Below are 14,491 nucleotides of genomic sequence, written 5' to 3'. Positions count from 1 at the left end.
GTGATACTCCATGTTGATGAAGTCATTGTATGCCGCTTCACTTTCTGATTTCATCTCCTCCATTGTCATATCAAATTCAGCTTGATAAGTTACCCTAACTGCCATCCAAAAGAGATTCTTTAATGTGGCTCCTTATGTGTTTTCTTCCAATTGCAGTACACATGTCTTGCACAATTCCTATGTTCAGCAAATGGTGCAAGACATGCTATTGCATTTTGGAGCCCCTACAATAGCACATAATAGTTTGCTATGAAATATGCAATAATTTGAGCAGATATTGAAAAGTAATGAGTAAATATACCTTCTGTTGATCAGAAATGAAGCTCATGCCAAGGCCATTTGTTAATCCCAATTCTTCAAGCAAAATTCTGAGAAACCATGTCCAACACTCTTCATTCTCAACTTCGACAACTGCCCATGCCACTGGAAACATCTGGTTGTTTCCATCTTTGGCAACAACACATAACAGTTGCCTTCCTCCCAAGTAAGTCTTAAGAACACACCCATCAAGCCCAATTATCTTCCTACAACCCTCCATGAATCATTTTCTTTGTGCATTGAACCCAATGTAAAGACCCCCGAATATAGAACCATCTCCTAATAGATTCCCAAACCTCCATTCCCTATCCACCCTTATTAACTCAGACATGTATGATCTCAATGAATTGTAATGGCTCTTTATTTACCCCTTAACAACTCTAGGGCATGGGCTTTTGCCCTGTATAGTCTCCCTGAAGAGGGTTGGATAGAGAACTTGGAGTTCACATCTAAGGCCATCTCCTGAACCTGCATACATGGTCTAAGTCTAAACACATCAAGATATTGTTTTGCTATCCATTTATAGTCTGCCAATTTGTTATGAATATAAAAAGGGCAAGTATGCTCCCCCACAACAACCTTAAGAGCAAAAGTACATTGCTCTTTGATTAAAGACCTATAGCACCTCCATACACATGGAGGTCTACACTTTGCCTCTAGTTGATGTTTGCTTACTCTCCTAAATTGAATATGATACCCCTTGATAATAGCCCAGCTTCTAAGAGCCTCATTGCATTGAAACCCATTCTCAAACCTTAACCCAATCTTAACTGGCAAATCACTGTGGTTGCACTTAGGGTCATACATAACTCGAGGCAATCTCTTAGGCCCCAATTCCTCATCTGTAGAGTCTGACACTATATCCCCATCATATTTGTTATAGTCAGAATGCATACCATCAACTCTCTCAACATTACTCTCATCTCTGTCCACAGACCTACCCTCACTCAATAAGGTATCCTCTGGAAAATCACGGGGTTTCATCTCATGCACCACACCTTCCTCTAATCTAATGTTCAATCTAGCCTCCCTATACTCTTCATCATCAGACCCCAATTCATTATGACCTAAACTGTCATATGTTTCATAATGTTCCCCCTCTTCATCAAGAATGTAGTCAGAATCCTCAAGATCTGTCTCTATAAGGGGCTCGGTTAATGCCTATGTACCCTTGTCCACAGACCCACACTCACCAACCCTATCATTTTCTACTTCATTACTTTTAGAAACCTGATTTTTGTACCTTTTAGAAGCAGGTGACCTACCCATTTTCTGCTTCTCCTTACCCATTTTTTTTTGGTGTAGTCTCCACTGACACACTACATTTCCCCATATCTAAAGCCTTCTTGCTCCTTGTAATTGGAGAAGTGCTAACATCTACAACCTTCTTCCTACTCCTAGTTATTGGTGAATTCTCCTCTAATCCACCAATAACCTTGTGCCCCTTCTTGTTATCATTTTGTCCCTTCTTGTTATCATCTACAATAACATTCTCTTTCCCCTTTCCTACTACCTTGTCTTTACCATTTCCAATAATATTATCTTTCTCCTTTCCTACGGCCTTATCTTTCCCCACTTCTAATGCATTCTCTTTCCCCATTTCTAATGGCTTCTCTTTCCCCAATTTTAATGGCTTCTCACTTTCCTGTTCAACAGTTTTATCACTGCCTAATTTACCATTATCTACATACACACTACAAAATGAATTCTTGCAAAGATTAATCTTAAGCATTTTCATAACATCTGCATCATTCTGTAAATGCAAGTGTCCTAGGTGCTTTCCAAGCAAGAGAATCTCAACTAACATAACCTAATTCACGAACTAATTCAAGTAAATCAAAGTAGCCAAATCTATCTTTATCTGCCATTTTGATAGTTGACATGCCCCTAATATATAATCTTGCACACCCAACCCTAGTAAATTTTCCCCCCATGATGTATATAAACCCCAAATTCATCACTGCATCAAATTACCAAAAAAGCAAAAAATTCAGAAATTACCCAAACTAATTCGTACATGCATTCAACAAAATCAAACAAATTACAAAATATCTGAACACGAAGAAACCCTAATTCGTACTAATCGACTACCATTTATAGGATTTTACTACGAACTAGTGGACGAAAACGAAAAAAGGGCGCGCAATTAAAAATGCCCTACCTGTCTACCATTGATGCTTAAAGTATTCCTCGATTTGATGACACGAAAGCTGGGACTACTTCGATTAAACAATCTCTCTGTAGCTTTTGGCCTTCAACTCTCAGTGAAAATGGTGCGACCTAATTTTACGGTTGTAAAAATGAAAGGCCCTAATCTGAGGGTTTAATTCGAAATGTTGTGCAAAACGACATCGTCCTCTACCTAAACGCGGTGTTGCGATGACGAGCCCATTTTTCGTGCTCTTTTCGTGTGTCTTTTAGGTCTAGATCTAGTCTTCTTTTTGTGTGTTTTATGTCTTTTGTGTTTGGGAGGACACATTTTGGGCAATAGGACAGATGGACGAGATCTTGGGCAAAACAGGCTGCATTCCGCAAAAGAGGCAAATATTTCAAATCATTCACGGGCACAAAAGTCGTACTTCTGTAGCGACCCCAAAAATATTTTAACTACAGAATACTAATTTCTTTAATTTTTTTTATTAAATTTTAAGTCTTATAAGTCGCCCCTAGTTATTTCATTGAGCATGAGCATTTAATCATAATAAATTCTAAGCATTTATTATTATTATTATTATTATTATTATTATTATTATTATTATTATTATTATTATTATTATTATTATTATTATTATTATTATTATTATTATTATTATTATTATTTCATTTTCTTACAAGATACTAATTACCTCTTTTAATAAAGCCTAAATTCTTTTATTGAAGCCCATTGCTTGAGACCATAGTAATTTGTTGTTCAGCCACGTGAATTGTTTGAGGAAGATCAGAAAACCCTAATTCACCTTTCCTTCTTGATGATCATGAAATTATGGAAAGATTTGTTTGATTGATGCTCCTTCCCAAAAATAAAACCCTATTTCGTAGTATAAATAGCTGCTCTTGACCCCTTCTTCCATACACTCAAAGAAATACAATTACAACGTTCCTTCTTCGGAGTGAGGTATTCCTCTTCCTTCGCGTTTTCTTTTCTTCTTCGCTTGTAGCTCGTCTGCGTCTTTTTTTTCCTTCCCTCTGTATTCACTTTATTTCTTTGAGAACTGTAAGTCTCATTTCGTACTGAAGCCATCATTTTCTTTTGTCTTGTCAGTATATCATTTATGTTTCCCATGAATATATATATATATATAACTACTAACATTTTTTAGTTTGTCCATTTGTCCTTTATATATATTATGTATAGGTGTATAGGTGATAGCTACATAGACTTCTTTTTAAATGCATGTATAAAGTCATGTTTTTAAATTTATTTATGTCTAAACATATAATATATATACGTGTATCTATATATATATATCATGTTGGAGTGCAAATGTCTACTTTAGTGATTTAATAATTAGTCATTTATGTTTTTACAAAAATAGGTGTATATATATAGATATGTTTATGATGCAAACGTGTATATATATATTTATAGGGTTGGAATAATGTTCTTATTTAGAAATCATTCTCATTTAAAAAAAGTCGATACATGTTTTTGGACAGAATAGTTATATATATATATGTATGTATTTTTATGTGGATGTATAATCATTGTTAGATCGTATTTTAATTATGACTTTATTATTATTTAATTTTTAGGCGAGGCGCGCAAGACTTAATCTTTAATTACTTTACACGTGTCAAAGAGAAGTAAAGGTGGGGTTATAACGTTGCATTTAACATTTATCCTTATTATACGTTTTACTCAATTTATATGTGTGAGAAGCAGGCAGAACCTCCGGGCTATGAGACAAAAAGTTATAACCTGCAGGTTATATGAGACAGAAAGTTATAGCCTACGGGTTATATGAGAAAGAAAGTTATAGCCTACGGGCTATATGAGACAGAAAGTTATATAGTCTTTGGGCTAAGAGACATAAAGTTATTGCTTTCGAGCAATATAAAATAGCAGACAATTTTTATTGCACTTATATTTTGTTGTGATTCTTATAATATGGATAAATGCACCCCACTGAGTTTATTGTACTCACCCCAAAACAATATATTTTTCAGGAGATGACTCGGGCGATGAGAGGCAGGGCAAGTGATGGTCAAGATAAAAGAAGAAATAATATTTTATTTTCAATTAGAATAAAGACTCAGTTTATGATGTTTATTTACTTTTCTATGTTGGATTTGGGTTTTAGTTATTTAAATATTGAAATCTTATATTTTTTTTCAATCAAAGTACTTCTTTTTATTTAATAAGAAAATTAGGGCGTCACAGTATGGTATCAGAGCAGGTCTACGTTCCTGTAGACTTGCAATAATTTTTTTTCTTAAGGAAAAATGACCATCATCGCAACCGCCGCATCGCTACCGAGAAAGGTAAAAAGTAAAAGGGTATATTTTTTTTATGCTCTAAGTTTTTTTTCCTCAATAAAGTTGGGGTTTTATTTTTTTTATTTCTCATGTCCTCGAGATTACTTGTCTAGATGGCTAGAACACGCAACACATGTAGAAAGAGCACGTTGGTGCCTACGAGTATCAAAGAGTTGGGAAGACGTTTCTTCTCGTACCAGTGGGAAGATAGCAAGGGTGCAGAGGAAAATTTGTGGACCATGTTGAGACTATGGGAGGAGTATGTCTCCAATGGTGGAGAGTCGGGTGATATGCAGGCAATGAATAAAGTGGTAGAAATAATTGACCACCGTCTGAAATATTTTGCCCTAGAAGCATTCGAAGTTAGCTTCGATCATTCTGAGAGTTGCACTAAAAAGACATCCTTTGACCGATATATAAATATTCTTGTGAACAAATTGAAGACCGTCTTTCGTGGAAAGAAAGCCGTAGAAGAAGGCCAAGGCTCCAACCACCCATATGAAGAGCCATCCGTTGGAAACTCACTATTGAATTTTTTTCTTAGACATTGCGTTGTTACTTCTTTGTTTTGAGACATTATTGGACCTCGTTTTGAGGATTATTATTTTAGATTTTTTTTAATCGTTTAAAATTTTCTCACCTCTTATTTTTTTTTCGTGCGATGGCCTTTAGGCGATGGAAAGAACACATATGATAAGATTCGGGGGAAGTGCCCCAAGAGGACCTTTAGCAAGTCGGGTCCCTACTCGTACCACCGAATTATTGGATAGGTTCCAAGAACTAACATGGGACCATACTCTTGGAGTAGAAATGCAACTACTTCTCTACCGTGACCTATGGAGGGAAATGAAAACTGAAAGATGCACACCTGAACCGTTATACTTCGCGGAGCGAGTTAGGGAAGTGGCTCCCAGAATGATAGGATGGATGATGGAGGAAGTGATGGAGGACGTCGTCAAAATCGGACCAGGAAGACATGGATTAATGGAAACTCTAGACTTTGAGGAGTTTATCTCTGAACTTTTAATAACATGGAAATACTATGTCTATGGGAATAACTCGAAGACGAATGGCCCAAACAAGAAGATGAAGAGAGCTAGTAGTGTTTAGTGATTATTTAGGTCTTTATGTTTTTTCCGTTATTACAAGATGTTTGTTTTTATGAGTTGCTTAAATGAAACTGGTATCTAACGTTGTTTTGCCACCAACTCTATTTTTTTTATACCGCATTGTTTTAGTTCATGGCCAGGACAAGGGGTAATAGGAGACCTCCGACAGATGAAGAATCTGATAGTGAAGCCACTCAATCAATAGGAAATAGAAATCAAAATCGAAATGATGTTAATGCACTGGCCCAAGTACTAACATAGGCGTTGAGGGGGGTATTGCCTCAACAACCACCACAACCTCAGGCGGAAAGTGGAAATAGAGTAGTAGCTCAGTTCCGGAGCATGGCACCACCGACGTTGAAAGGAAACGAGGGACCTTTGGGGACTGAAGAGTGGATACGTCAGATGGAATGCATTTTCAACTACATGCGTTGTAGAGATGACTCGAAGGTGACATGTGCGGCCTTCCAACTTATAGATGATGCAGGGCATTGGTGGGAGTCAGAAACTGCTGCCCTTACTGAGGAGCAGGTGAGAGCCATCAGCTGGCGGACATTCAAGGAGAGAGTGATGGGGAAGTATTTCCCAAAGGCTTTTCGCAAGCAAAAGGAGATAGAGCTCATGAACCTGAAGCAAGGGAACCTGACCGTGCTGGAATACGAGCGAAAATTTACCCAACTAGCTCGTTTCACCCCTCACTTGGTGGACACTGATGAGAAGAAGGCATGGAGGTTTGAGAATGGGTTACGCCCTGAGATTGGTGGACACTTGGCAGCTCTCAACATCACATCATACTCAGAAATCTTGGAGCGAGCTCAAGCAGTCGCATCACGCCTCAAACTAGACAACTCGATTGCTCGACCTCAACATACTGGAGGAAAGAGGCAGTGGGATGATCGAGACAAAAAGAGAAGCAATCAACCAGAAAAGAAACCAAGGAGTAATATGGGAGACAACCAAGGATTTATGCCGAACAAGCCTCTATGCCCACGTTGCCAGCGTCACCATTTTGGAGAGTGCAGATATGGCGAAAATGTATGTTACCGATGTCACAAAGGAGGACATATGGCGATGAACTGCCCATAAGCACGGAGAACAAATGCCCCGAACAACAATATCCCAACCTGGCAGAACAAGAATAATAACTGGGGAATGAATCAGGGCAACAACAACAACAACAATGATGCTCGTAGGGGAGAGGCACGAGTCTATGCCATGAATCAGGAAGAGATGAATGGGGAGGCTCAGACCATGTCAGGTATCTTACCCGTTCTGAACAAGTCTGCTTTAGTACTATTTGATTCTGGTGCTTCACATTCGTTTATTGCAAAGAGATTTTATGAAAAGGCTGATGTAAAGTGCGTTGAGGAAACCTAACCCTTGAGAGTAAGTATTCCATCAGGAAAGGCGGTGGAAATAGATCGTTTGGCTAAAGGAGTACTAGTGGAAATCGGAAAGAGAACCCTGGAGGCAGAACTGTTCATCCTGGAAATGATGGACTTTGACGTAATCCTAGGCATGGATTGGCTAAGTCAGAACCATGCGGTGATTAAGTGTCGTGACCGCGAAGTAGTCTTTCAACACCCAGGGAAGGACCAATTTTCCTTTCGAGGGAACAAAACCAGGAGGACTCCCCATATCATCTCTGCCATGAAAGCTGTCAACATGATGAAGAAGGTGGATTGTCAAGCTTGTCTAGTGAACGTGATGAGCTCAACACCCGCAGATTTGAAGATCGAGGACATACCTGTTGTGAGGGAATACCCAGAGGTGTTTCCAGAGGATGTAACTGGAATACCACCGGACAGACAGGTGGAGTTCACCATCGACCTTCTCCCAGGAGCAACGCCCATATCTAAAGCACCATATAGAATGGCACCACCCAAGTTGGAGGAGTTAAAGATCCAAATTCAGGAGCTCTTGGACAAAGGGTTCATACATCCTAGTGTGTCCCCTTGGGGCGCACCCGTCTTGTTTGTAAAGAAGAAAGACGAGACCATGAGAATGTGTATCGACTACCGTGAACTCAACAAACTCACCATCAAGAACAAATACCCTTTGCCTAGAATCGAAGATTTATTCGATCAACTGAAAGGAGCAGGAGTTTTCTCAAAAATCGATCTGAGGTCAGGTTATCATCAGCTAAGGGTGAAGGAGTCCGATATTTTAAAGACGGCTTTTCGAACAAGGTACGGGCATTATGAGTTCACAGTGATGCCTTTTGGATTATCAATTCAAATGCACCAGCGGTGTTCATGGACTTAATGAACCGGGTTTTTCATCAATACCTGGATAAGTTCGTCATCGTTTTCATAGATGACATACTGGTGTACTCAAGAGATCAAAGTCAATATGAAGAACATTTGGGCTTAGTATTGGAGGCACTCCAGAAGGAAAAGTTGTACGCCAAATTCAGCAAGTGCGAGTTCTGGCTTGATCGGGTGGTATTTCTTGGACACGTGGTCTCAGCCCAAGGAATTGAAGTGGATCCATCGAAGGTTGAAGCAGTTCACAACTAGAAATCACCTAAGAACGCAGGAGAAGTTCGAAGTTTCTTGGGCCTGGCAGGATACTACCATCGTTTCATCAAGGTTTCTCAAAGATAGGAAGCCCAATGACCCGGTTGACAAGGAAAGGAGTAATTTTTGAATGGGATGAGAAATGCGAAAAGAGTTTCCAGGAATTGAAGCAGAGGCTGACGACAACACCCGTACTCACCGTTCCACAGGGAACCGAAGGATTCGTGATCTACTGCGATGCATCTAAGCAAGGGCTTGGTTGCGTTTTAATGCAACACAGCAAGGTGATAGCATATGCATCAAGACAGTTGAAGGTGCATGAGAAAAACTATCCTACCCATGATTTGGAGTTGGCGGCTGTGGTCCACGCTTTAAAGATTTGGCGACACTACCTTTACGGTAGTAAATGTGAGATCTATTCTGACCACAAAAGTTTAAAGTATCTCTTCACGCAGAAGGAACTCAACATGAGACAGAGAAGGTGGCTAGAGTTGGTGAAGGATTATGACTGCACAATCCATTACCATCCGGGCAAGACGAACGTGGTGACCGACGCGTTAAGCCGGAAGGGGAGCTTATCTGCGATTTGCATGCCCGAACTCATTCAGGAATTTTCAAAGCTAAGAATCGAGGTGGTACCAGCTTCAGAGAACACAAACATAATCTTGGCGGCTTTAAACATTCAACCGAGACTGTGAGATCGAATCAAGGAAGCGCAAGATGGTGATAGATTCTTGTGCAAATTGGAGGATCGAGTCCTAAGGGGTAACATCAAGGGGTTCTTCTTAGTTGCAGACGGAGCTTTGACTTTCGAAGGGAGAATTTGCATACCCAAGGAGGGAGAATTTGCATACCCAAGAAGGGAGAGATAAGAAGAACAATTCTATAAGAAGCTCACAGCACACCCTATTCCATTCACCCAGGAGGAACAAAGATGTATCAGGACCTGAAGAAACTTTTCTGGTGGAGGAACATGAAGAGGTCAATTGGAGACTACGTTGGGAAGTGTATGACGTACCAACTAGTGAAGGCAGAACATCAATGCCCCACGGGATTACTTAAGCCACTTGAGATCCCAGAATGGAAGTGGGAGAAGATTTCCATGGATTTTGTGGTTGGCTTGCCCAAGACAGTCAAGGGTAATTACGCAATTTGGGTCATCGTGGATCGGCTAACCAAATCTGCTCATTTCCTGCCTGTGAAGATGACTTACAACATGGAGCGTTTAGCTGAAATCTATGTGCAAGAGATCGTGCGATTACATGGAGTGCCAGTTAGTATTGTGTCCGATCATGATACGCGATTCACTTCAAAATTTTGGAGGAGTTTGCAACAAGCTATGGGCACGAAGTTAAATTTCAGCACGACTTATCATCCACAAACCGACGGCCAATCGGAGAGGACAATTCAAACACTTGAAGACATGTTGAGAGCATGTGTGTTAGATTTCGGAGAAAATTGGGAGAAGCAACTTCCTTTGGTGGAGTTTGCTTACAACAATAGCTATCAAGCGTCGATAGGCATGGCCCCGTATGAAGCGTTATATGGGAGAAAATACAGATCACCACTACATTGGGATGAGGTTGGCGAAAAGAGAATTTTGGGACCCGAGATTTTGGAGAAAACGGTAGTCGTGATCAATAAAATTCGGGAGTGCATTAAGACAGCCCAAGACCGACAAAAGTCGTATGCAGATTCAAAAAGGAGGGATTTTTATTTTGAAGTGGGTGATAAGGTTTTCTTGAAGCTATCACCAATGAAAGGAGTTGTCAGAATCGGCAAAGGAGGAAAACTAAGACCTCGTTATATTGGACCCTTTGACATTCTCGAGAGAGTTGGTGAAGTAGCATATCGGTTAGCATTGCCGCCGAGTCTGACGTCGATACATAACGTCTTCCATGTCTCGTCCTTAAGGAAATACGTTCACGACCTGAGCAACATTGTGAGTCATGTTGAATTGGAGTTTGATAAGGACTTAACTTATGATGAGCACCCGAAAACTATTTTGGATAGGAAAGTTCACGTGTTAAGGAATAAAGAGATCCCTCTGGTGAAAGTTCAGTGGAGTAGACATGACCATAGTGAGGCTACATGGGAAAAGGAGGATGACATTAAATCTAGATACCCTCACCTTTTTTTCTTACTCAGGTAAGTAATTTCGAGGATGAATTTTTTTTTTAGTTGGTAAGGATATAGCGACCCCAAAAATATTTTAACTACAGAATAGTAATTTCTTTAATTTTTTTTATTAAATTTTAAGTCTTATAAGTCGCGCCTAGTTATTTCATTGAGCATGAGCATTTAATCATAATAAATTCTAAGCATTTATTATATTATTATTATTATTATTATTATTATTATTATTATTATTATTATTATTATTATTATTATTATTATTATTATTATTATTATTATGTTGGGGATTTCATTTTCTTACAAGATACTAATTACCTCTTTTAATAAAGGCCAAATTCTTTTATTGAAGCCCATTGCTTGAGCCCAAGTAATTTGTTGTTCAGCCACGTGAATTGTTTGAGGAAGATTAGAAAACCCTAATTCACCTTTCCTTCTTGATGATCATGAAATTATGGAAAGATTTGTTTGATTGATGCTCCTTCCCAAAAATAAAATCCTAATTCGTAGTATAAATAGCTGCTCTTGACCCCTTCTTCCATACACTCAAAGAAATACAATTACAGCGTTTCTTCTTCGGGGTGAGGTATTCCTCTTCCTTCGCGTTTTCTTTTCTTCTTCGCTTGTAGCTCGTCTGTGTCTTTTTTTCCTTCCCTCTGTATTCACTTTATTTATTTGAGAACTGTAAGTCTCATTTCGTACTGAAGCCATCATTTCCTTTTGTCTTGTCAGTATATCATTTATGTTTCCCATGAATATATATATAACTACTAACATTTTTTAGTTTGTCCTTTTGTCCTTTATATATATTAGGGTTAATAGCCAAAAAATATACCAAGTATCATCGAATTTGTAAATTGCGCATGACCTTTAAAATTAGCCCCAGAATACATCACTTTTTAATTTAGTTGCAATTTGCACACGCGTTAACCATCACCTTAAGCGTAGTTGACGTGGCAGCCGGAAATTGCAGACGTGGACTAACCGCCGGACATGTAAACCGACGTCGTTTTTTAACGCGTTTTTTTAATAAAAAAAATTAAAAAAAGGGAACAGTCTTGTTCTCTCTCAATCTCAATTCCAAATTTTCACTCAAATCTCAATCCCAACTTCCGCTCAATCTCAATCTCGGTCGCTGCAGCCGAGGGCGTTGTTGGAGAGGATGAAGGCCGAGGGCTGCGATTTGGGGATCTAGGTGGCCGAGGGCCGCGATTTGGGGATCTGCAGCCATGGCGCTAGCTCCTAGCGGTGGATGAGGATGAAGGCGGCGTTGAGGAAGGAGGACAGAGAGACGACTTGGCGGAGGAAGACGGAGTAGGTGAGACGGGGGGAGGTGGCGGCGTCGATGAGGAATGGCGCCCCAAATCCGCCGCCTTTTCCAGACACCAAACACCACCTCTACCTCCACCTCCACCGCACCGCATACCTTCAATTCACCGCCATATCTGCAAAACCCTCAAATTCCCTACAATCCCCTGAGGTCCGATGCCTGATTTTGGTGGAAGAGCTGGCCGGCGGTGGTGGAAAAGCTTGAGGAAGGAGAGGATGCGGCTGTTATTTGAGAGAGAGATGATTTTTTTTTTTTTTAAATTTGTTTTAATAAAAATGACATGTGTATTGCCAGATCAATTAAATTGCCACGCGTATTGCCACCTACAATAAAAATGCCACGTGTATAGTCCACGTCATTGCCGGTCAACTTTAATTATGGCCGGAGTTCTCGCCGTGTGCAAATTACAACAAAATCAATAGTTCATGTATTCTGGGGCTATTTTTGAAGGTCATGTGCAAAATGCAAATTTGGTGAAACTTCGTGTATTTTTTTGCTATTAACCCTATATATTATGTATAGGTGTATAGGTGATAGCTACGGAGACTTCTTTTTAAATGCATGTATAAAGTCATGTTTTTAAATTTATTTATGTCTAAACATATAATATATATACGTGTATCTATATATATATCATGTTGGAGTGCAAATGTCTACTTTAGTGATTTAATAATTAGTCATTTATGTTTTTACAAAAATAGGTGTATATATATAGATATGTTTATGATGCAAACGTGTGTGTGTATATATATATATATATATATATTTATAGGGTTGGAATAATGTTCTTATTTAGAAATCATTCTCATTTAAACAAAGTCGATACATGTTTTTGGACAGAATAGTTATATATATATATGTATGTATGTATTTTTATGTGGATGTATAATCATTGTTAGATCGTATTTTAATTATGACTTTATTATTATTTAATTTTTAGGCGAGGCGCGCAAGACTTAATCTTTAATTACTTTACACGTGTCAAAGAGAAGTAAAGGTGGGGTTATAACGTTGCATTTAACATTTATCCTTATTATACGTTTTACTCAATTTATATGTGTGAGAAGCAGGCAGAGCCTCCGGGCTATGAGACAGAAAGTTATAACCTACGGGTTATATGAGACAGAAAGTTATAGCCTACGGGTTATATGAGAAAGAAAGTTATAGCCTACGGGCTATATGAGACAGAAAGTTATATAGCCTTCGGGCTAAGAGACAGAAAGTTATTGCTTTCGGGCAATATGAAAGAGCAGACAGTTTTTATTGCACTTATATTTTGTTGTGATTCTTATAATATGGATAAATGCACCCCACTGAGTTAATTGTACTCACCCCAAAACAATATCTTTTTCAGGAGATGACTCGGGCAATGAGAGGCAGGGCGAGTGATGGTCAAGATAAAAGAAGAAATAATATTTTATTTTCAATTAGAATAAAGTCTCAGTTTATGATGTTTATTTACTTTTCTATGTTGGATTTGGGTTTTAGTTATTTAAATATTGAAATCTTATATTTTTTTTCAATCAAAGTACTTCTTTTTATTTAATAAGAAAATTGGGGCGTCACAACTTCTTTTGCACAGACCAAGTACCGTGCGGAATCTAGGGCAAAGCGGCGAGACATGAGCAAAAGTTGGTGTTCAACGGCAAAGCGGAAAAAACTAGTGTTTAAGGGCAAAGCCACAAATCAGAGGTCGAGCAAAAACTGAGCAGAAATATGAAACTGACTTTGAGGCAAAGGCTGGCGTACAAGGGCAAAGCAGTGCACCAATCAACATAAGGAAAGAAGAAGGCAGATATTCACTTACCTTATATAGAACGATCTGACTTGATTTACTTGCCAAAGTATGGGGTGCGTATCTGATTGGGCTAAGTAAATAAGGTAATAAATCTCAGCAACTTGGCTACGCCCAAAAACCCTAACCGCCGTGCCCAGAAACCCTAGCTGTTGCGCCCATAAACCCTAGTTTGCATGGACCTGGCCCAAGGCCCACTACCATTCTCTATATAAAGAAGCACTCCCCTGCGGCCAAAGGGACGAATTTTTACACACATAATTCCACACTCATTCCTCACTTTAGATTAGTTTATTTTGTATTTCTATTTTCAATGAGAGTCTAGCCAAGGAAGAAAACAAGCTCTTTGGGCACCCTTTTATTTTATGTATTGTTTTTTATTTGCTTTGCCCAAAGATTGCTTTTATTTTTAAACATCTATTTCAATTCAAGTATGTTTATTTCTTTTATTTCTTTTGTGTTCTTTTATTTTATTATGTTTAGGTAATTTTTTACTTGGTTTGGGTTAAAATCAACTTAAGTATGAGCATGTGAAATTGTGAGGTCTAATCTGGGCAAAGTAGCTGTGCATGTGTGTTCCCGAAGCATTAGGCCAGATTCCAATACAATCTGGCCAGTGACTTTAGAAAAAATATTCACACGGCCTTAGAAAAATACAAGATTTTAACACAACCAAAGGACTTATAGATATGCATATGTTAAAATCTTGAGATTTTTTTGAAACTATTTGGTCAATCGAAATTGCCTCGCAAAATACTATCGTAACGGTGAGTAGGACTGTAAATGAACAGAGCTACTCGCAAGCTATTCG

General features: G+C 38.8%; 1 protein-coding gene across 1 annotated transcript; it reads left to right on the top strand.

Moving 5' to 3' along the window:
• Nucleotides 1-6,245: 6,245 nt before the first annotated feature.
• Nucleotides 6,246-8,422, top strand: LOC131022884 (uncharacterized). Its single transcript, XM_057952429.1, has 4 exons — nucleotides 6,246-6,938; nucleotides 7,035-7,161; nucleotides 7,306-8,034; nucleotides 8,151-8,422. Exons 1-4 carry the CDS (start codon nucleotides 6,246-6,248, stop codon nucleotides 8,420-8,422), a joined length of 1,821 nt encoding a protein of 606 aa, XP_057808412.1.
• The last annotated feature ends 6,069 nt before the right edge of the window (nucleotides 8,423-14,491 follow it).

The sequence above is a fragment of the Salvia miltiorrhiza genome, chromosome 4 (genome assembly GCF_028751815.1).
Source record: "Salvia miltiorrhiza cultivar Shanhuang (shh) chromosome 4, IMPLAD_Smil_shh, whole genome shotgun sequence".
Lineage (NCBI taxonomy): Eukaryota > Viridiplantae > Streptophyta > Magnoliopsida > Lamiales > Lamiaceae > Salvia > Salvia miltiorrhiza.
Note: the sequence above shows the minus strand (reverse complement) of the source record. Positions and strands in the feature narration are given on the sequence as shown.

Bases quoted from the DNA above. Each gene is read 5' to 3' on its own strand.
- LOC131022884 (XM_057952429.1), top strand. From the start codon at position 6,246: ATGGCACCACCGACGTTGAAAGGAAACGAGGGACCTTTGGGGACTGAA. The intron at 7,162-7,305 runs GTATCTTACCCG...GTATTCCATCAG, and splicing joins GGAGGCTCAGACCATGTCAG to GAAAGGCGGTGGAAATAGAT. The intron at 8,035-8,150 runs GTTATCATCAGC...CAAATGCACCAG, and splicing joins AAAAATCGATCTGAGGTCAG to CGGTGTTCATGGACTTAATG.